Raw genomic sequence first — 23,453 nt, forward strand, 5'->3', positions numbered from 1 at the left:
AGACAGCAACTTTTTGTGCTAACAAAACCATACAACAACCAAAACACCCCTATTTCATTAGTGCACTCGATATTAGGATTCTGCTAATCTCTCTGGTATTTTTCCAAGCAAAAATTTCACTGTTTTCAATGAAGCACTCTGTTAATTTTTACTAGATGGCGTTCAGAGGAGAATTTTACTGTGAGCAGGAAAGCCCCATTAGTTTATGTCAATAGAGGAACCAGTCACAGGCCTTGGACCAAGACATGTGGAGAAGACATTTAGGAGACATTTATTATTTATTATTTAGGAGACATTTATTGTCTTCTCCCTGGCCAAGATCAGTGTCAGCAGTGCAAGCCACAGCAGCTTGCCAAGCAAGGCTCACACTGGCAGCCACCTCTGCAGACTTCTCCTGTGTCCTTACTGCAGGACAAGGCTTCTCAGAGAAATGCTGATCTGGGTACACGGTGAGTCAGGCAAAGCCTGGCCCTCCTCTCCCTCAGTGTCACAGAGTGCTGAACCTATGACCTAAATTTCAATGTCATCATTTCTAATTCGCTCTGGGGCATGGGAGGGGAGAAGGAAGCCTCATACACTGGCTTCCTGCTCCTCGGGTTCACAAAAACAGGCTGTGTCTTCCAGGCATCTCTTTTACCTCAGGTAGAGGTTGTCCAGGGGAACAGAAAGAAGCAGCACACCAACCTGCTTTACATAGCAGTATTTATTGCAGTGAGCAGCTGAGGATGGTGGCACCAGCTCGCATGTAACCAGAGATTTGGTCTCTGCCAGTTTCCTGAGCATCCGCAGTCCCTGTCCTTGGAGGTGTGATCTGCTGTCCACCCCTCAGGGGAGGAAAGCTGACAGAGTATATTAGGAAGGTTATGCAGAAAGTTGCTAAGGTATAATATTAATGCCAGAGGACAGAATGAAGTAGTACAGATGGAAGACAATATGTGGATAAAAATACATGTACATTATATATATATATATATATTTAGCTACCAATTGTCTTGAATAAACAAAATACTGCCCCAATTTCAATCCATCCTTGAAAAAATTTTCTTTTTTTTAAATTTCATAATGTTTATAGCCTTCTTTTCTTTTTTTTTTTTTAATTTTTTTTAGCTGTCTAGGTACTTCAAGCATAAATGCAAGAGCAACAGAGGAGAAGAGCATTTGGTTTTTTGGGGTTTTGTTTTGTTCTGCTGGGTATTTTTAGTTTCAATAGGAGCTGGTTGGGAAAAAAAGAAACAAAACCAAAACAAAAAAAACAGAAAAACCGAGAGAATTCGAGGTCTTTTTTTACAGTCATGAAAAGCAATACACAAATGCTGGGATCATCTAAAAGGACTCCTTAAACACACCTTTTGGGATTTATTTATTGTTGCTATACAGCAAATTTTATGACAGAGTAATCAGAAGAGTGTACCAGAAGCTGATTGCTATCTATGCAAGAGTATTTGCACACTTCTATCTTTACAAATGATCCTACTGTGATGCATATTTAATGTGATTATACTACATGAAAATACTGAACTTTCCCACTAATTGGAACAGGAGGCAGGTGTTCTTCCTTCTTCACAGCGAGCATCCCAGGATCAGATCCATCACATTTACACACACTGTGACATTCTTCTTCCATAATCCTCCTGTATTTTGCAGAAAAGGATAAGAGATCTAGTGATGTTTCTAAGGCATGCAGTGGTTTTCTTGAAATTAATCCCTATTTTCCACATACTGTGTGCTGGGGATTCAGGTGGAAGGAAATAAGACCGAGTCTTCTGGTGAAGCTCAAAATACCACAAAAGATGTCTGAAGAGAGACTTTATTGATGAAAGGAAGAAAGCTAATGGAAGCTCAACAATTGGGATAATCCCTGCCTTGGTATTCCAGCTGGTTGGGACACAACAGAAGAAGATGCCAGTCCAGATGCTTTCCTTCCCTCCTTCCCAAGCACAGCTTCTTTCTCCTGCGGGGTTTGGAGTGTTCCAAGGCAAATGAGCAGAGGGACCTTCCCATGGTCAGTACCTGCCAAAGAAACGGTTGTAGGCCAGGGCAAACCCCACTTGGTCAGAGAGATAGTCACAGGGGGGGTAGTTCTCACAGCGCTCGTGCATCTGCTCCATCGGGCTTTTGTAGTACTCCAAGTACCTGCCGGAGACACAGACACCACTCTGCAGGTTCAGCCCAGGCACTGGGGACCGTTCATACACCTGACACTGACAGGAAAGAAGTGATCCTCTGGAGCAATGCTCCTTGCAGTCCTCCAGGGAGACCCAGCAGAGGACTGGTCATGCTGAGTTAAACATCTGCTTACACAGGGTTAGGCTGCTTGATCAATGCTGGGAAATGTGGGATTGAACCCAACTTAAATCAGTTGCTCTTGAGGTTTTATCAGCAAAGGATACCACAGAAGCTGTAAGGATTTGGCTTTTTCTTCTCTTCAATCTCATTCCCCACCTACACAGGATTTTTTTTCTTTTGTTATTTAATTATATATTTATTATTTCCTGCTTACCATTTTTGCCCACTAGCCATTATTTTCTTTTAGCTTAAACATTTCTCTCTAACAATCCTCACTTCTGTTTAGACAGGAGCATTATCTCCATGTAGTTTTTTTCTTTTCTTTTTTGCCAGGTTAAGAAAGTCCAAATTTTTTTTACTGTACATCCATAGTGTACAGTCTCAGCTGTACACTTTGGATGTCATTCTCAATTCCTCTTCTATGTTTGGTTAATCTTTCCTGAGGACTGTATACACCACCACAGAAATCCCACCAGTACCTCATGAATTTTTACTTTATTCCTGTATTGAAAGAGTAGCTTAACAACCTCTTCCAGGAAATGTATGAAGAACTTCCTTGCATTACCTGAAATTTCTCAAATAGCTGGGATTCTCCAAATCTTTGTGCCTACTTTTTGGCACAAGTAAATATATGTTCTACAGCTTCAGAAAGAACAGCCAATCTGATCTAGCCTTATTCCTGCAACAAAGCTGTTGTGGGAAAAGCTGTTCCTTTGTGGGAAACCAGAGGCAAGGACCAAGGCTCTATGATTCTCATTATCCTAAAAATTGGTTCTGATGACCCTGTAGGTTGGAGCAGCTTCTAACTTGTATCCCACTGTCTCCATGGCTAGCACAGTAGTGCTGTCTTTCTCCCTGGGAGGAATACTAGAGTCCAGCTATGAACCTTCAAATGCGTTTTAATGAAAAAAGAACAATTTTTCCATTACTGAATGTCTCCTACAGTCTTTTTCCTTCAACACATGAAGGTAATAATATAGATGTACAACAAAATAATGCCTTGTCACACCCTATGGCCTTCCCACCCCCTCTTCAGAGCAGGTCCAGAGTCCAGCTCTCAGCCCAGCTCCTGAGCTGTTACCATTCATAAGGGCTGGCTCTCTTCTTCCTCTTCACAAAGGCATTGGCAACTTCTTTTTTAATCTTGATGCCTGCCAAGAGAGAGCACAGCAGGTTAGAGATGCAGCACTGAAACACAGACCAGTCCAACCTCTGAAAAGCAGAATCTACTTTCTACACAACAAATGACTGCCACAAACCATCCTAGTGGTCCCCATCCCCATTCATCTCTCCCCATCCCACTGTCCACTCAAAGCTCCCTCCTCACTGCAGCCTTCACATCTCCATGAAGCAAGGGCTTTTTCTGTCATAAACTCCACTTCCTTATCACACAGCATAATCTGAGTCTGCAGCAAATGTGCAGAAGGCATAAAATATGAATAAGAAGAAAATTAGGAGAATGGCACCCTCTCTCCCTGGCCTAGTTAATTTTAGAGTCTTGGCTTCCTTTCTGTGTCTGGACTCGGACTGAGAATGATGTGGGATACCAACAAGAAGACCTTAAAGCACCTTCAATGAGCAGCAGGCAGCACACAGAAATACCAGTGCTCACATGTACAGAGTTCCATGAAAGGTGAAGAGTATAAAATAGTGACAGTAAACATCACCCAGCGAGAAATTCACCCAAGATGTGCAAAGATCCCAGCATTCAGGACTTGGAGAACATGAGAGGTGTTTCAGCCATGAGAGCATTTGTCCCTGCTCTCCACCAGCATGCCACGTCTGCAAATTTTTTCTTTGCTGCCTTGATTTGCCATTGTGCCAACACCATGGAAGGATCCCACAAACACCAGGCACAGCCACTTGCCAGCCCCAGCCAGGACTCAGCACAGCCCAGCCTCGTTCCATGGGATGGTCCCACAACAGCAGAGGTGGGCACAGGTGCTGGCACAGCAGCAACACAGGCAGCAGCACACCAATACACATTTCAGCGTGGAAACTGCCAAATTGTTGCTGTCTCTGGGGGAAAAAAGATTCTAAGACCTTTGCCTGTAGGGAGATGGTGGGGTTTGTCCCTTCCCTCATCATCATGAAGTGTTTGGCTGTGTTTCTCTTTGGAGGTGAGAGGTATCCCATCTCTAGCAAACTGAGGTTTAGTCTGGATCAAAATACTGACTACACAGAAACTGCCAGTTAATGAATTGTCAGAAACTACCACCTTTCCCTGAATAGTCTTTACATCTTTTTTTCTCTTTCCCAATCTGTGTTTGTATTGGCTCACTGGAAAAATACCAGCTTTCATGCTTCTCAGCAGCAATGTTATCCTTTAAAGTGTGAGAAAGGAGAGACATGAGAGAACAAAAAGGATTTTCCATACAGATTTCTGCCAGGATCAGCTTGCTGCAAAAGTTGTGAGCAACCCAAGGCGTGCAATTCCCAGCATCCCAGGTGACCTGACAGGAGGGACTCAGGAGCAGCCAAGCAAGCCCCCCTCTTTCAGGGTTTCCTTGTTGCAGGATTTGGCAGGGATGTCAGAACCCATTGATGTGGGCAGCTTCTGCTCTCAGAGCAGCCTGGGGATGAGCAGTCACTCTGGGCAGGTCTCTGAAGGCAGGTCAGAGCAGGGAGGCTCTGCCAACCACCTCCACACCACGAGCAGTGCTGGCCTTGCTGCTGCAGGGACACTGGCTGCCCTCCTGTCACCTGCCCACACGGGAGGGGCTCTGTTTGCTGCACATGCTCCTGCCCCTCAGGGACTGCTGAGTTAGGGAGCAAAAAGGGAGGAGTTAGAGAGGGACTCGGCATGGTTCTTGTCCTGCCCTTGAACCTGTCAAAGGGAAGAAAGAAGGCAGATGCAGGAGAATGGAGCTGAGCATCAGGCAGAATGATATACTCACTGTCAGCACTGAGAGATCCTGAGGGTTCTTTGGGATCTGGAAGACAGACAGACAGACAGAAAGGAGACTGCTTGTGAATCCTTCTATGCTTGTGAGTCATCCTCGTCTGTAACTGAATCCCACCACTCCTGCTCCAGCTCCCCCCCCCTTACACAGAAGCTCTGTTTCTCCTAAAATGGTTTTATTAACACCCATCATTTAGACAGAGACTAAATGATAAACCCGTTGAAATCTTAAAATGTTCAAATTCTCTGCTGCAATTCAATATGCACCTGAGGTGGGAGTGAGTGGGTGTTGACCAGTGGAAGAAAAAGCCCAGCAAAAGATGGGGGTCTCTGTTCCCAAGCCCTCTGTCATCCGTGACTCTCCAGCAGAGACTGAAGCTGTGCAATGAGTGGTGGTGATCTCCTCCCCCCCAGAGCTCTGTGTCTCTCCCAGACTGAAGGGAGGCTGACAGCAAGCTGCAGGGTTCAGCAGCTCTGAGAGCCTTCCTGGGAAGATGTCCCCTTACCTTTCTCACAACAGCAGAGTGCTGCCAGGGCCAGAGTCAGGATCAGCAATGCCAGCAGACTCCTCATGTCTTCTTTGGCTGTGCTAGTCTCCCTAACCTCAGAGCTTTCCTGGAGGTTATTGAAGTTCTCCGGGGCTTGCTTTTGGGCAGCAGTTTATATGCTGTGATTTCTTGGAGAGATCAGGGATCTGGCTTTTGTTCCTGTGTGTGCTCCAAAACAAAGCCTGTCCTTTGGGCTGGGAGATACTGGGTCCTGGCAGTCATTTTGGCATCCATCTCATGACTCGGGGCATTTCCAGAAGATTTTATCTGAGGTTTTGAATGGGGCTGTTGAAGAAAAACAACTGGATTTTAAAAAATCATTTTTCTTACAAACTTGAAAGTCATTCTGTCATGCTGGAAAGCCAAGGGAGAGACCAGCATACACTGAAGTAAAGCAATTCTTTTCACGTGATGGGGCTCTCTCATGTGGAGTTTCTCAAATGAGTCTGAACACAATGGTGACTTTTTTCTCCACCCTACCTTGACTCATTACCCTGAGGGTAAAGAAACCTGTAAATCAGTTTGCATAGGGCTAACACAGTAGTTTTTCAGACAGTTTCAGGATTTCACCAAATCACTTCAGAGAGATGAGATTTTTTTACTTTTAGGAAATTCAGAAGTTAGTTTGAGGGAAGGTCTTTCTATTTTTCTCCTGGAAATCTTCATAATTTAGAAGCTTTATCCTGGCTTCTCTTGTCTAATAGTCAAATAGACATTTCGACTCCAAAAGTGTTTTATTCTTCAGAACCCGAGTGCTAAAGTTACTTGGTGCAACACGAGCCTTGCATGGGCTATGTGTCAATAACCCCACACTCCCCAAACTCACCACCGAAGTTACCAAAGCCATATCCCACAAACAGCATGGGAACCACAGAATCACAGAATAAGCTGAGCTGGAAGAGACTCACAAGGATCATCAAGTCCAGCTCCTGGCCCTGCACAGGACACCCAAGAGTCACACCCTATGCCTGAGGGCATTGTTCAAACTCTTCTTGAGCTCTCTCAGGCTGGTGCTGTGACCACTTCCCTGGAGAGCCTGTTCCAGTGCCCAAACACCCTCTGGGTGAAGAACCTTTTCTTGATATCCAAACTAAACCTCTCCTGACACAGTTCCAGCTGTTCCCTTGGGTTCTATCACTGATCACCAGAGAGCAGAGATCCGTGCTGCCCCTCCGCTGCCCCTTAGGAGGATGTTGAACACTGCAATGAGGTCTCCTCCTGGCCAAACAGACCAGGTGACCAAGTTTGGGTTGTTGGCTTGTGGTTTTTTTAAAATCAAGTGTGCTCATTCTTTCTGGTAGCAGAGATATAATCTTCCTCCACTTCATATCCAGTTCTCTTCAGATCCATGTGCAGGGTTATAGAAGTAAAGTTTAGGAGGCTCCCAAGGAAAATCAGAGCCATTAGGGATTTTTCCAATTCTTAGAAATACTGTCTTTTAGCTTAGAGAATTTTCAGGATTAAAATAAACCCTAACTTTTGTCCCTGTTAACTTTTCTACAGTCCAGGATAGCTGAATATATATACTAATGACATCCAGCAAAAGGTCTTGTATATATATTATTCCAGCAAAAGAGCAACAGTTAAAAAGTAAATAAACATCTAAAAATAATAGGTATTCTAGGAAAGTTATGCTTCCAGATGAATACTTGAAATAATATAAATATATAAATGTACAATTCTAGTAATCCAAACAGCTTTATTTATCCTCCCATCTTTTCCCAAGCTTTCTAACCAGCATGTAGTCTCTGAAATCTGTTCGGTTGTTGCCTATGCTAATGAAATCCCACAGAAATCTCTGGTGTTATTCATTATTTATACTGGTTAACTGGGGATTGGAATCACTGGATATTTCTGGACACAGACCCAGACAGCACTAGACCTTGTGCCTTCTGTTGTGGTGGTGTCACTGCAGTGTCAAGTCAAACCCAGACACTGCAGACTTGTTGATTTTAGCATATGTGAGATTGCTCCAGTTGGTGATGGCAAGATTCACCTACTTGAGCACATAGAGAGCAAGTGTGTGTGAATATACCTAATCTGTACAGGGGTTTTTTTCCTTAAAATTATTTCTCTCTCACTTTTTCCTCTGGACAAAACTCTAGCAACTGTTGGAGTGGAGTTTCCTATCAGAAGTGTTTTCAATAAATAAATCACATTTCTTTCCCAAATTCAGTTTTAAAGCTGGCAAACCTTGAAGCATGTTTTGGAAGGAGATGCATGTTTCTAATGAGCCAGGTAGATTTGGCTCCAGACTTAATTTCACAGATTAGTCAACAATGGGATACTTTATGCATCACAGACTTTGATTGCATGCCATGAATCTTTCCAGCTTCTATAATTTGCAGGTGCCTGTGTAAGCCTGGAGATGTGAATGCTGAAACCATCTGTGTTGAGCTGAGATGGAGGTTATGTTTCCTACACAAATCTCACCAAGGCATGTCCCAGCTGCTGTGGCTGCTGTCAAGCCCAGAGCAGCATGGAATTCTTGGACATGCCAGCACTGGTGCCTTTTGGCCTGGGGACAGGCCCTGGTGATGGTGAGCAGAATGCAGCCATACTCACTCCTCAGAGGTGCAGGAGGGGCTCAGTAACTTGTGCACAGGGTCAAGCCACATCTTGATTTCAAATCATTTGTGAACAATCAAATGAAATTGTTCTATGTGAACAAAGTTGGGCCTGACCCCAAACAATGGATTTTTTTTTCTTTTTATTTACCACCAGGAGACCTTCTCCAGCTTTGATTGCTGCAGCTTTCAAGTGCTACCAGAGTAGTTTCAAATGGAAAGGTTTTGAAAGGGGATTGCTAAAGGAAATACAAGTTAAGTCTGGACAACACACTCCTTTCTGAAGGAGCACCTAACATCAGGACCTGATGGTAGCTGGATAAACAAGAGGCAATTTACAGGATTTTTCTGTCACCAACTCTCACCCTCACTTAGTTTTAAGATTAAATAGGTGCCTTCTGGATTTTGTTTCCCCAACTCAAGAAAGATTTGATTTTCAAAAAGTGCATCTGCATACTGAACACCCTACTGTTTTTAGACTAAGACTGGGAGCTGAAACTGTCTAGTGACCTCTGAAAGAAGTTATTTGTAGAACTGGGAACCAGAACATTATAGGTTCTTCCAAAGCCATATGCTTGCAAGGTAATGATGTTTTTCCCCATAATCTGCAACAGTATGTATGATACACAAATTCAGTTCCTTCATGGAAAATTGCATACCCCCCCCCCTTCCAAAATACTGTGAGTCATAAGAAGATAGTATCAAACCAGCAGTTTATTTTGTAGTAAACACCCACATCCTGAACTCTCTGTGATCTCTGCTACACCAGCTCAGCGCTAATTAACACAGTGTAGGAATCCATGGCTACATGGGAGAGAAGCAGCAGGCAGGATAACATACAGGGATACAAGCAACTGAGTATGTTTCAGAGCCATTGCAATTTTGGGGAGGATACCCTGGACTCCAGGCCCCAGGGTGGGGACAGGTCATCCTTTACTTAGTCCTCCTCCTGCCCCCAAAGTAGTGCTTGTAGGCAGCAGGGTAGCCGTGGCGGAAAGCGTACATTTCACACGGGTAGTAGTCCTCGCAGAGCTCCCTCTGGTGCTCGTAGTGTGCCTTACTACGCTCCCTCATCCTGGAAAGGTAGGAGAGAAGAGGGGTAAGTGCTGTCATTTTAAATATCTCTTTACAGCCCTTTCCTGTCCTGAAACTCCCCACTTGGATTAAGGATCTGTCACAGACACATTTTATGAAAAATCATTTTGTTAGGATCTTTTCTCCTGAGAAGCTGAGAGGCCTCAGAAACGAAATGTAAGCAATGATTATCTGCTGCTGTGGAATGCAACAGGTGCATCTTTGATTGGTCTAATGCAGTTGTTTTTAATTAATGGCCAATCACAGTCCAGCTGTCTCAGACTCTCTGGTCAGTCACAAGATTTTATTATCATTCCGTTTCTTTTCTATTCCTTGCTAGCCTTCTGATGAAATCCTTTCTTCTATTCTTTTAGTATAGTTTTAATAGAATATATATCATAAAATAATAAATCAGCCTTCTGAAACGTGGAGTCAAGATTCTCATCTCTTCCCTCATCCTGGGATCCCTGTGAACACCACCACAACTGGTGACCCCGAGTGACAAAAAATTCCACAAGGATCCACCATCAGAGTCCATCATCCAGCCACAGAGCTCTTAGCACACCAGCTTCTGTGTTCACCACACCCAGGGACTATAGCAGGAATGTTCTGCCTCCTCAGGCAACCTTTTATTTAGGGGCAAAGTGAGATGGTGGGGAGAGGGGAATGGCTGCTGCCTCAAGTTGAGGAAAGGTCCTCCCTTTGCAGCCTTCCCCAGCCTGATCTCTTCAGCTCTTCTGCTCTTTCCCAAACATATACATAGAAAAAAGACCTGAAATATTCTGCAAAGGGATCACCTGGTACTGAGGAGGTTTGCCTTATGCCTTGCTAAGAGATGATTTCTGTGCTTCAATCTTTATTTTCACAAGCCTTCAATAAGGCATGTAATTGGTTATACCTGTATTTTATAAATGAGGCAAGGAGGCCCTCAGATGGCCCTTTGATTTAGAAAAGGTCATGCAAGTTCTGCATGAGATCTGAGGACTAGAAAAAGATCTCAATCTGAGCTTTATTTCGGACCATCACACATTCATTCTCTCTCCTTCTGTTGGTGCTTCCTTCAAAAAAATTCATCAGTCTTCTCAGCACACTGTGACATGTCTCCAAATCAAAGGACCTGCTCTCTGTTATCTGAATTCTTGCTTTTCCTGGGCTTGGGGACTTAAACAGTACTTCACATTAAAAGAGGGACTGAGGCCTCTCACCAGTCACCACGGCTGCCACCCCTGCCAACCGCCTGTCTTGGCTAGGAGGAATCTCTTCCCACTCCCAAGCACAGCCTCCTGAGGCCATGACATACCTCTCCTGAGTGATGCCTCTGAGTCTGGAGTCAGACTGTATGAAGTCACTGGCCCTTCTCCTGTTGAGGAAGGGATCTGAAAAAGCAAGGGGTTATTCAGACTGGCACTTTGTCAATGCCGGATTTCAACAAAAGCTGGCTTCCTCCTTTAGAACAGCCTCCTTGTCTGCCCTCCTGTATACAATTAAATCCAGGACCTTTTAATATTCCCTCCTGTCCCCTGGCTGGTTCATCTATAGGCTCTGTCAGCAGCCAGTGCAGCCTGTACAGAAGTGCCCATGCTGCTCTTATTCAGAGACTCCCTCTGATTGAGTGGAGCTTGGCCCAGAAGAGTTAGGCACCACGCTACACAGACCATGGGACATCTGAGCACCCTCAGAAGAACCACAAGAACTGTGAAATTGTGCACAGGAAGGGACTGAGTAAATCTCTCTGCCTCCAAGTTAGTCAGTCATTGAGAAGTTTGTGTGGCAGTTTTGGATTGGGGGGCCTGAAAATTCCTTCTGACATTTTTGAGAAACATCACAGTCCTGTTGCAGAGTTCAGGAGTCTGTGGATGTCATTTGGCTTCCACATGTGCCTTTGTGTTGCTGACTATCTGCTTTGTGAAGTCCTTCTTCCAGATGCCCTACAGTCCTAATTTCTTTTTAGTTTCTGTTCTCTAACGTCTCCAGGATATTGCTTGTTCCAAAGTGAGACTCTTCACCCTTTTCATGCTTTTACTGTGACACTCTCCTCTCCCTCTTCCAGCCAGAGGATCCCCCCCCTATTCACACACCCTGCCTGCTTCCAAGGTGCTTAGAGTAAGGTTCTCCTTGTCCTTGGGGGAGAATAAATTCTGTGTGTGGCTTCTAGAGTGGCTCTTTCCATGCTCATCCCAGAGCTTTTTGAGCAATGCCCTTTTTTAGTGTCAGTTAACCTGGTTTTGGTACATGTAACAGAGACCTGAGCTCTGTTCTCAAAATTTTTTTTCCAATTCTCATTATATTCTATGGAAAATAGTGGTATTGGCGTGTGCCAAAACATGTGAAGTCTTCTTTTAACTCTCTTCCTTTTCATTCTGAAACTCCATCACTCAGTAAATTCAATTTCCCTGGGCTCAGTTGTTCTATCTATTTTATCCCTAGGAGGAGTACGAGTAAATTATCTTGGACATGTCTGTAGCACTTTTCAAATTCAATAAAATAGTAAAGCAGTCTCTTACTGAGATACTCATGGGACTCCATGCTCTCATGGGACTCTGTGGAAAGAAAGAATGAAACATGTATTATGACACTGTATTGATGGGATTCAGTATTCCATATACCACAAATCAATACAACACACACAGAAATCAGAGAAGCCAGGCTTTAAGGCATGTGTTTAAAAGCAAGAGAAAGGGATCAGTGGTGGGACCTAGAATTTATATGAGGAGTTTAAAGTGCTCAGGAGTTTAATACAGAGCTACCTGGTGATTTAATCAGTGCTTCCAGACTCACATTCAGTCATCCAGCCTGATTGTCCAGCATAGTTCCTCACCTTCTGCTCCTGACACTACAGTGATAGGATACCAATTTGCCTTCAAAGCTTGCATGTGTTCTTAGAGGATGGATTAGCACAGTGCATGTGTTCTTAGAGGATGGATTAGCACAGTGAAATGCACTTGATTCTTGCATGAAGCAGCATCTTAATTCCACCAATATGGAACTGTGTGCCTCACCAGGAAAAGGGGATGATATTACAAAAGAAAAAAGGAAAATCTTCCAATTAGCAAGGAATAATTAAGAATTAGCACTCTTATCATAGTTCAGACAACAAAGGGACAAAAAAAAGAGGAGCAGTCTGTGAGGTGAGCTGGAACAGAGAGGAAGAGGTTGAAGCATCCTGGACTGTGAATTCCAGTGGCTGGAGGTAACAGCTCTGGATCAGGGCTAGGAGGATCTGACACAAGGGCAGGAAAGCAGGCAAGAGATCAAGTTAAGGGCAAACAAGGCACAAAGTTAAATAACAAACATCTGAACAGACCCATAAACGTCTGCAGGTTTGGAGTTTTCATTCTACCCAGTAATGAAGGTCACCTACCATAGGAAGTGGCAGCCAGCACCAGGACAGCCAGGAGCGCAAGGACAACGAGAGCGCGCATTGTGCCAGGGCAGGGACCAATCTCTCACTCTGTCCTTCTCACTGGGCTCTGCTCTCTTCTCACTGAGGGTAGCTGGAGATCCTGGGCTGACTGCAAAATTAGCAGTGGAATGTTTATTATGAAAACAGAGTGAGGAGGGAGCCCATGAAAGATCCTGGGCAAGGTGACAGCTAGCTGGTACACACTCTTCTTGGAGCTCTTACAAAACATCCTCTATTAACAGACTGGATTAGGTTTTGGGAAGGAAGGGGCATGCCCCCTTCCTCTCATAGCTCAGGGCTGGGGGACATGATCCAGAGGCAAACATGTCACTGGCACTCCACACTCAGAAAAGCTGGCCTAGGCAAGTGGAAGGAATTTCACAGGCTGCCAGGGCCCCAAAGGCAGAGGTGTGTGTTGATCCCAAATATAAATGTTTGTTTTTCTGATTTTTCCTCTGATCTGCTCTCTTCACCCTCACCATACTCTGTCTGGATACAACCAGCCCAACTCTTCTGTCAGCTTTGCTGATGGAGACATGGAGCATGAGGCTTCAAATTCCTGGCCCACTCAGTCCCCTCTCTCCAGCTGCCCTCTGCTGCAATGTCAGCCTGCCAGCTATCAGAGGAGGAATACAACCCTGCTGCCCCTTTTCATCTCCTACTTTATTGCTTCAGGAGTGACAAGAAGCAACCTGAAAGAATCCCTCTGCTGGTGTTATCATGAGTTTTGCATTGAGATGACAGCAGCACCCAGAACTCTATCTTTGAAGGCTCTCACTGTGGGGCTGACCCCAGACTCCTCTGGCAGCCCAAAGGACAACATCTTTGTGGAGTCAGAGGCAAACATTTCCCTCTCTGGTCTAGCACTAGCAGTCCTTGCCTCATGGGTACTGAAGTCACAAGCCAACATAAGGCTTTTCATGTGGGATGAATCTTCAAGGCCAGCACTCTCGGGGAGAATTACCTTGCCTTTAACACCTAAAAGAGTTTGACCAGATCGATATCATGGGCAGCAGAGATGGACAAAACATGGGATGTTCCACTCTCCAACTCTTGGAACAGCAGAAAGCAGTGGAAGGGAAAAGGAGTTACAGAGATGGCTATCCCTGCTGGGTGAGAAGGAAGGAGTTTGCTATAGGCAAGGCAGGGAGAGGGGTGGGCACCCACTGCCTGCCAGCCCTCCCAGTGGCACTGATGGGGCTGGGACCCCAGACACTGCCTGGGGATGAACCTAAGCCACAGGAACCATTCTTATGTCTCACCCAAGCTGCGACTACTGCCTGTTTTGTCTTTGTGTATATGCAGGTATCAGGATTCCTCACTGACAGGATGCAAAGTGAAGGCACCCTGGCTGCAGACCATTTTTCCCAAACCACTGTGCTGTTGTCACTGCTGTCACCTTCAGAGGCCAGTCCATGAAGCCACACTGAAGGTAACACAGGCAAGAACTACAGGGGCATTTAGCCAGAGCCTAACACTTAATCAGTGAGGAGTGAAATCCATTGGAAAAAGATTTCTCCGGGCTTTGCAATTTACTCTTTCAATGTCTAACTCATGACCCTTAACTGAAGCCTCCTGTCTCAGGAAAAAAAACTGACCAGGGAATTCAACTTCAGCCCAAGGAGAAAGAATTGCTCTTTATGCATGTTATCCCACCCCATGTGGAGAGCAGCTCAGTCCTACACCATCAAGGCCCCCCCATACACATGCACTTCTTGCCTGTTCAGAGCTTAGCCTGAAATGAGGAGGAAAACTTGGGAAAAAGCCATAAGTTTGCTATAGACACAAGGTGAAACAGGAACTGAGACTTTGCTGCTGCTGCTCTGTGCCCTGCCACTCCAGTCTCTTTAAGGAAATTCTCTGCTCTGGGATCCTTTTCATTTCTTAGAACTTAGAAATTTTGGACAAATTATTGTTGAATGAGAATTTTATAGGTTTCCCAAATGCCTTGTACAGTAGCTGCTAAGAAAGGAAACCACAAAGGAGAGGCTGGAGGACAGACTCCAGTGGGAAAGCAGTGGGGCACAGAGAGGAAGATGCTGGGTGTACTTTGGAAAGAAAGTGAAGCTGCCCAGTGAGAAACTCCAACACGCTTTTGAGCCAAACCCTCTTTATTTGTCTTCACTCAGGGCAGAGCTTTCTGCTCCCTAGGAGACTCTGCTCCCATTTCAGAGGACTCTGATCCCAGAATGCCTGGAGCATACCCTGCCATCAACCACAGGAGAACAGCCACAAACACCACTTTAACCCCAATGTTTCATTTGTTACCACAGAAGCAATGCATTTTTCAAGGGATGAATGAACATGCCAGCTACACAGCCCTATTCCAACAAATCTCCTTCGGGGAATTCTTCCTCTTGCAAAAGAACTCCTTTCTGCTCTCCCTGCACTCCATACTTTCCCAGCACACATCTCCCCCTACTCAGCAGCAGTGGGCTGCCCTGGGGGTAACATACCATGCAGCACAGTGAGCCCAATCCCTCTGCTTTCTTTCAGCTTCCACTGGTTAGAAATACAGAAAGGAGCTAAGACAAATCTGCACATGCCAGGGAAATCTCTGTAGACTCACCAATAAAGGAGGGATCAGAAAAGCAGCCCTGATGTGTCTGCTGCTGGAGTGTAAAATCACAACACCACACACGCTGTAGCAATCACTCCTAGCACTTTACAGCGGTGAAGCACCAGCAAGGCAATGATAATAAGCAGCTGTCCAGGAAAAGCAAGGCAGTCCCTGAATACTCACTAAGCTGTTGCTTCCCTGCTAGTCTGCGGCTCTTGTCTCAGGGGGCAGCTCTCCTGGCGTCTTGCACCCTGGACCGAAGAAGAGGGACCTTTTATTCATTAGCATCGATCAGTGACTCCTCCCCTCTCCCACTCTTGATCCACCCCCAGGCTACCATCAGAACCACCTTCTGCCCACAGCCGGGAAGGCAGCAACATCCAAGAGCTGAGCCGGAAGGGACGGAGCCAGAGTGCACACAGCAGCTAGAGGGGACACAGCCACAGCCAGGTTGCTTTTCTGTGCCTGGGAGCAGTGAGTGCACAGAGATATGAGAACAAGCTCCAGTCTCCTTCTTTGTTGCAAGAAACCCCCTGCCTTTCACCCCCTCCTTTTCTGGCTGTGCTCTGTCTCAAGCTACAGTGCCAGCCAGGGCACCTGTTCTTCCACAGGGAACAGTAGGCCAGGACCCTTCTCCCATCTCATTTCATGCTGCTTTTAAAACTGATCCCCCTCTTAATGGTAGGCTAATATCAGACTGAAAACTCACATGGCAAAGGTGTAAGCTCCAAAACCCCCAAAAGTGACAGAGCTCCACACAAACCCAAACCCCTGAGGTGCATCCTCTGCTCACATGGGACTCACAGCAGTGCTGGGCAGCCCAGTCCTGTGACTGCTGGGCTGGCTTTGGGCTTCTGGCCAAAAGGAGAATGATAGCACATCCATGGAGATAAAGAACCACCACTGTTTGGACAGAGAACAGTGAGCAGCTCCTGTCCAAGGGATTTATCTTTAGCTCCTACAGTCCTCTATCAGTTTGGGGAAGGTGCAGACTTCACTGTGGCAGTGAGATACCACGTTATTTGTGTCCTTGTACAGGCAGCTGTTGGTCCTCAGAGCCTGAGAACAGCAATCTTGAACTGTCCTCAAGGCAAAGGGCACATGATCAGGAACCACCTTTGGAAAGTAGTGCAAACAGGAGGGCATTTCTTGCCCTTGTCTACCACCCTTTGGGGTCATCTAAGTTTCAACCCTATAACATGCTGAACCCTGAAAGAAGTCAGGACTCAGAAGATCTGGTCACCCTCATCTGCCTAGACACTGGTAAATCATTGGCCCCAGTGCCATCTGGCAAACTCTTAGTTAAGTGGAAGAAAATGGGCATTAAATCCAAAATGGCAAGATAGTAGGGAACTAGACAAATGGGGCAAAAACTTAGGCAGTGAAAAGGAGAAATTGCAAATTTAATTTCTCTTAGGACTAGATTTACATTACTTCTCTTAATGGCGGGCTTTAAAAATGAATGCTTGTTGAGGAATTTTGTCAATAACACAAAGCAAGAGGGCAACAGCAATGAAAAGGAAGTCTGAGACCTCCTACAGGATGAAAAAGATGACCTTTAAATCTTCATTAACAGGAACAGAATAATTTGCAATAGGGCAAGGCCAATATCTGCCGTTGGCATTAGCAGTAAGAATCCTGCTGTAAATTAAAAGCTCATGAACTAGAAGTAATTGGGGAACAAAAATCACACAGACTCACAGAATAATGAGATTGGAAGAGACCTCTAAGGTCATCAAGTCCAACCTATGCCCTAACACCTCAACTGCACTATAGCACCAAGTGCCATGTCCAGTCTTTTTTTAAACACATCCAGAGATGGTGATTCTACCACCTCCCCGGGAAGAGCATTCCAGTACTTTATTATTCTTTTGGTGAAAAATTTTTTCCTAATACCCAAGAAGAGCTATGAACCAACAACCATAAAGGCAAGGACAGAACACTGATTCTGAGATGTCTACTGAGAATGTGCCAGCAGATATGGGCATCTGTCAGTGCTGCTGGATAAGTTACCAGGGAGATCTCAGCAGGATTCCTCTGCATGGCCCAGGTCACCCCCTTCATGGAGTAATTGTGGTGGGAAGTGCTATAGATGAGGACTAAAATGTGATTTGCACTCACACCCAAAATGACAGACCTTTTCACCATGGCCTGTGGGAGTTGCTAAGCCTCTCCATCCCTGCATTGACCTCAAGACTTTTCCAGCAGGACAATGGATGAGCAGTCAGGTCTTGTTTCCAGTACCCCCCAGGGGCTGTGTCACAGCCCACAGCTCTCGTGATTAAAAGAAGTCCCATCTCCAGCCTCTGTCTTTAGCCATGATCCATATCAATGTCTCCCTCACTGAGTGCCCAGCTGATGCTAGGAAGGCTTCAGCAGAGTTGCTGAGCACTCCAGTAAGGGAATAAACCCTATCAGCTCTGCAGCTGAGCAAGGTTTCCAAACCCAGGTTACCCTGAGTGTCCAGTAACTGGACTTACCAATCTGGACAGTCCTTTCCAAATTTGCTTCTGTGTTCCAGGATGTAAGTTAGTCAGCCACCACATGGTCTATGGCTTACTGAGAGATTTCTCAACCTGATAAACAAGTGCTTCTTAGAACAACTAGTTCTACAGCACATGAGAAAACAAGACTTTATTTTTACTTTTCCATTTAGTCCTAAGTAATACCTAGGAACTGGTCCAAGAGGCAAGAATAATTGAGCCACTAAGTAAGAGTGTTTGACTATCCACAATATAATTAAAGTCAACAACCTCATGGAATAAATCGTGCTGAAAACTAGCATACTGACACTAAGCTTTAGAAAGGGAGATGTTTTTTAAACACAGAAGCTAGTAAAAAAACTATGAAATAAAAATAAATAGAACACATTTCAGATATTTAAAGAACTTGATATACATATCTGAATGTGTGTTAGCTCTCGCAGCAAACTCACTCAGCTACTCAACATTAAAAACTACTTCAAATGCTAGTTAAACCTGGGAAAAAAAATTTAAAAAATAAATTTAAAAAATTGAAAAGATTAAAAGAGTGGGGGAGGACATAAACAGGAAAATCTAGTTTCATATCAATCAAACATTTTTTTTCAAAAAAACTGCAATGACTAATTTCCACTTCCATGATGGAATGGGGAAAAAAGAGTAATTTCATAACAAGTAAGTGATGGGGTTTTTTTCTTCAAAAATATTTAAACACATATCTTTGACCTGTCTTGAGTTTTTCCCTGTGGAAATTTTTTCCCCCAGCATTACAACTTTCTGCAAAAATAAAAGTTTCCAGTGTGAAAATACATATTGGTTCTAACAATGTGGATCTATGTGTAGTCTTAGGACTGTTCTAAAAACCACTGTCTGAAGCTCACAGACAGTGTCAGTCTTCTGTGAGTGGGAAGGTTCCCACATCATCTTACAGCTCTTTTCTTTCATGCTTCCTCCAACATTTTGGGCAGTTTAGAAGCTTCTCTTTCCATCTTACATAATAACTGCCAGTAACTTTCTCCTGCCCATGGATGTGGAGCACACCTGCAAGTCCAACCTGCAGGATGTCACTCTGGGCTCTGGGACAAATGATTGCTCAGTATCCCAGGGCTGAGGACCAGGACTGAAAATAAACACCATTTAAAGGCCCAGATCCCTGAACAAATTCAGAGGGTGAGAGGATAACACTTCTTCCACTTTCTCTGACTTAGAGAATTCAGGCTTGTCTCCACATTAATCATGACCACAAGGAGAAGTTTAAAGTTGGTGAGCTGTGGAGGTTGGCTGGTTGGTTGGTTGGCTGGCTGGTTGGTTGGCTGGCTGGTTGGTTAGCTGGTTGGTTGGTTGGTTGGTTGGTTGGTTGGTTGGTTGGTAAACTGGGGAGGCTTATAGCACTGCAATATGTTAGTGGTGGCAAATTAGTTAGTGGAAAATTAAATGTCATGTACTCTACTGAAATTCAGAGATTAGTGTCCAGTCACAACCTCTATGCAGCTGTGATCCTCAAAGTTACTCCCTGTAATCCATCAAGCTTCAAAACAAAGCCCAGTGTCCTAGAAAAATCTCAGTCTGGCTATGAATACAGGAGCATTTGGAGTCAGCAGTACAGCCTGTTGGGAACTCACTGCTCTCCAGTTCTGCTTGTTGGAAAAAAGTGAGCCTGGCTCAAGTCTTCAAGTTCAAAGCTCAGTACCCTCCATGGGATATCACTGAGTTACCTCAAAGACTGACTATCTCTGTTTGGCCAGGACTTGCCAGAACAGCTGTGTTTGGCTGGTAATAGGAAGTTCATGAGCAGAGAAGACTAAAATTTCACAGAAGTCAGACCAAGGTTATTCAGTTCACTGAATAAAGCAACCAAAACATTTCAGGGCCAAGAGCTAACTCTGTTGCTTCCTTTGGCTTCACCCCCACCCACCCACACATGTCCACATCCACTGATCAGCATATTTCTCCTTCAATCCGGGAAAGAAGGAAGAGACAGGATAATATTAATATTACTTGGATGTTGAAAAAGTTGGCAGAGGTTCTTGCACAGAGATTAAATAACCCATATAAGAAAATTGCATTTCTTGTACTTGAAGAATCCTATGAAAAACAGGGCAAGCAAAATGTTCAAACTTTGTCTATATAAACAAGGCATGCTTCTGGGTTGCACTTATGGGAAAAGGGAACAGAAATCTCTCTTCTTTTTCCACACCCATCCCCCTTGCTTCACCACATGAACACAAAAATGTCCTGACCTGCTTAATTCTTTGGGATCAGATGAGATTTAGCCGCCTTATTTCCTGTACAGACATGGGAAGAGATAAGAGCAGCTGTGGTTTCACTCTTCTCATCCATCTGGTAAATAAAAAGAATAACAATAATGCTTCTTCTTTTTTTTTTTAACAACATACTTAGGATAGCATCTTAGATCCCAAATCTGCCAGCCCTTGTGAAGCCAAGATTGGATTGAAACATTTATGTTCTGTCTGTCTTGAATTCAGGAGGCCACTGAAGTATTTACAAGCATCCCTGTAGTATTATATCCATTTCTTTTTTCTATCTCAGTTCAGTATCTAAAGGATCATAAATGTTGTCTTGAGCAACAACTTGCAAATAAGCAAATAACTTTTTCTATGGCACATCATGCCCCTGGTCTTGGCCTCTGTTGTTAATATCAGATAGAGTACAAAGGAATGCTAGGGAGTGGAGGGAAATACACAATACACAGCTAATTGTGAAATGCTGTTTGTGAAAAGAAGAAAGGCATTCTTATTTATTGAAGCATGGAATCTGATTACTCTTATCTTCTTGTGCATAACTACAAATTATATTAATGTTCCTAACATCACATGGTAGTCAAATCATTTGACTTGATGACCTTCCTTAATATTAATTTCGTACTGTTTATATGCTTCTTTGATACATATTTATTTTATTTGCATTCAACTTGGCAGCTGGGTATTTTTATTAAGAAATGTTGTGTTCACATAAAGCAGGAAAGAATTTTAAAAGGAGAAGGAAAGATAAAAGGAATGCAAGAAACATTTGGACAATGTTCTCAGGCCTAGGGTGTGATTCCCGGAGTTTTCTGCTCAGGGCCATGAGTTGGACTCAATGATCCTGATGGGTCCCTTCTGACTCAGTATATTCATTGATTCTGTGATAAATCAGATCTTTTAGATTAGTTTTTCCTTCTTCCTAAAATGGCACTGGACTCCAAAAACCCACGACTCTGTGAGAGGTGTCTTTGTCATTAGTGGTCCAAATTTTCTTCAAATTAAAAAAGAAACAATAAAATAATAGAAATGGAGAACAAAGAAGAGGTCTGGGTGCAGAAGCACTGGGAAGAAAGGCATAAGAAGGGCTACAAGAACAGCCCATATTGATGGAAGCTGGATTACCAGATCATTAAAATCCCAGCATATTAACACAGATCCTCTGGATATCCAGATTGGGGGAAAAAATAAATCACAGTTTAAAACCAGGTAAGTCCTAAAACAAAAGGCAGAGTACACCTAAGATTTTAAAAGAAAAAAATTAGATGCCTGGAGATGATGGTGCTTGGATGAAGAACAAGATTGAGCTCTAAGGTATCTATAGATGAAGAGACAAAGGAGGATGAGTTCTAATGATACTCAGAGGTGGGAAAGGATGGAAACAAAATAGACAACAGTTACTGCCAACTCCTGCAGGATGCAAAAGATGCATCTAAAATGAGCATATGGTGGCCAAGCTAAGAGAAACACCAGAGACCTAACAAGAACTCCACGGCCCATGAATTAAACCTTCTATGTGATTGCAAGAAAATGGAATAGCATGAACAAATTCCTTCTGTTACCTATGAATATGTGGTTATTAGGGTGTTACTCTGAGTGATTGAAATCAGTGTGGGTTGAAACAAAATAACCTTTGCTTTCTATAGTGTCTTGCATTGCCCTCTATTACTTCAATATTGGAACAATAATCACTACAAAACGAAGTATCAGAAGGCAGTATAAAGACCTCTTATGATGTCCTCAGTATGGAAAATTCTTTATCCAAACCCATCTCAAGTGGTTCTGCAGCTTTGGATGTCATATGCTCAGTAATAAGTTTCTTATAGAGCTCTTTCCATTTTGTCTCATAATCCTTTTAGCCAGGCACTGTGAGGAAAACCAGGACAGGTGTACCAGAAAAAGAGCAAGACTCCAGTGCTGCAGGCATGAGGTGACAGTTCTGGATTCAACATTCTTCCTCATTTCCCCAGAAAAAGCTGACTAGGGTCTCTTCTGCTGAAATTGTCTGTCCTTTTTTTGTCTATCTACCTGATGAAGGATGTAATTTTAAGATTCAATACAGATGTCAAAAATCACATAAAAACACACATATGACTTACAACATGTGTCATTCATAGAAGTTGCATTCTGCTATTTTCCACAGCAGAATCTTCCTTTAAAGACTTTTGCCAACAAAGACACTTTTGTCCTTCTTGGTCTTTAACCAATGTTTTCTTCCCTTCTGTTCCAGTAATAGAATCTGCTTACAATACTTCCTGGCACCAACTGGATTGTATTATTTGGGATTTCTTTCCACTGTCTCCCACCTACAGCCACTGGAAAATATTACTGTACATTTATCAGGAAAATACACTTGATGAGTCACATATTGGGTACACAAGCAGTTACAACCCTGCTGGCTAGGAAAGCCTAAGACTAGTGACAATGTTGTTTGCTACTATACATTTTCATACAGCAGACACTGAATGAGAATCTCTGCTGTGCATATATTATATACCAAACATCTGTACACATCTGTAGAACACACCTTCCCCCGTGTTACTTGGCCAAGCATCTGTCTGTCACTTCATCTCTCTGAGGCAGGTGATTGTCTTCCTTGATGGTCATTTCACTCGTGAACTGGAGGAGGAACCAACAAACCTACTGGAGGAGCCATTCAATAGAATGGCAACACTACACAATAAATAAGATATACTCACTGTCTCCTAAGAAGATCCTTGTCTATTTTGAGACCTGAGTGTGGAACTGAAATAGGCAGTAAGGACTGCAGTCAGGACAGGCATTTCATTAGAGCTGCCCAGGGATCTCATTAGGATTAAGGTCCTGTTTGTGCCAAGTGCTGCACAAGCTGCAGGAGGGAGAGACCTGTGTGTATGTGCCTGTCCTCAGCCCTCCACAGGAGCAGAGGTCTGGCAGGAGCACCTCCCTCAGCCAAGGGCCCTTTTATCACTGCCCGGCCTTCCCAAGCATGGGGCTCGGTGGTGACAAATGACACACAGGCGTCCCAAGTTCACTCTCTTCTTCAGCCCCTGGAGCTCTTCTGCATTGTCTGATCTCTCTGGGCTCTCTGTGCTATCACTCTAAGAATGATCTGTTACTGCCCCAATCCTCTATTGCAGGCACTGGATTGATTGCTAAATAGAAATCTCTGTCATTACATGATCTGGGAAGATCTTGAGTAAGTAGGACATAAGAAAATAATTTATCACACTGAGTTTGCACTTCCTGAAGGGGACACCATCAGTGAAACAGCAGCAGGAGTGCTATGAGGAGCTCTGTGCTGCCACTGAAGAGAGATCTGCAAGGCTGGCATGACAGCTAAGAGCTTGGCTTAGCTCCTGCTCTCCTGCCTGTCAGCAAGCACCTGAAATC

The 23,453-nt window shown here is 44.1% G+C and overlaps 2 protein-coding genes across 2 annotated transcripts; both read right to left on the minus strand.

Moving 5' to 3' along the window:
* Positions 1 to 1,083: 1,083 nt before the first annotated feature.
* Positions 1,084 to 5,296, minus strand: LOC139588686 (osteocalcin-like). Its single transcript, XM_071424297.1, has 3 exons — positions 5,184 to 5,296; positions 3,368 to 3,437; positions 1,084 to 2,133 (listed from the first exon to the last, which is right to left on the minus strand). Exons 1-3 carry the CDS (start codon positions 5,281 to 5,283, stop codon positions 2,004 to 2,006), a joined length of 300 nt encoding a protein of 99 aa, XP_071280398.1. The 5' UTR covers positions 5,284 to 5,296; the 3' UTR covers positions 1,084 to 2,003.
* Positions 5,297 to 8,999: 3,703 nt separating this feature from the next.
* On the minus strand, positions 9,000 to 15,662 carry MGP (matrix Gla protein). Its single transcript, XM_071423160.1, has 5 exons — positions 15,524 to 15,662; positions 12,739 to 12,889; positions 11,882 to 11,917; positions 10,678 to 10,753; positions 9,000 to 9,378 (listed from the first exon to the last, which is right to left on the minus strand). Exons 2-5 carry the CDS (start codon positions 12,797 to 12,799, stop codon positions 9,237 to 9,239), a joined length of 315 nt encoding a protein of 104 aa, XP_071279261.1. The 5' UTR covers positions 12,800 to 12,889; positions 15,524 to 15,662; the 3' UTR covers positions 9,000 to 9,236.
* Positions 15,663 to 23,453: the final 7,791 nt, after the last annotated feature.

This window comes from Agelaius tricolor, unplaced genomic scaffold, assembly GCF_023055355.1.
Source record: "Agelaius tricolor isolate 1412-34295 unplaced genomic scaffold, bAgeTri1.0.p SCAF_3, whole genome shotgun sequence".
Taxonomy (NCBI): Eukaryota; Metazoa; Chordata; class Aves; order Passeriformes; family Icteridae; genus Agelaius; species Agelaius tricolor.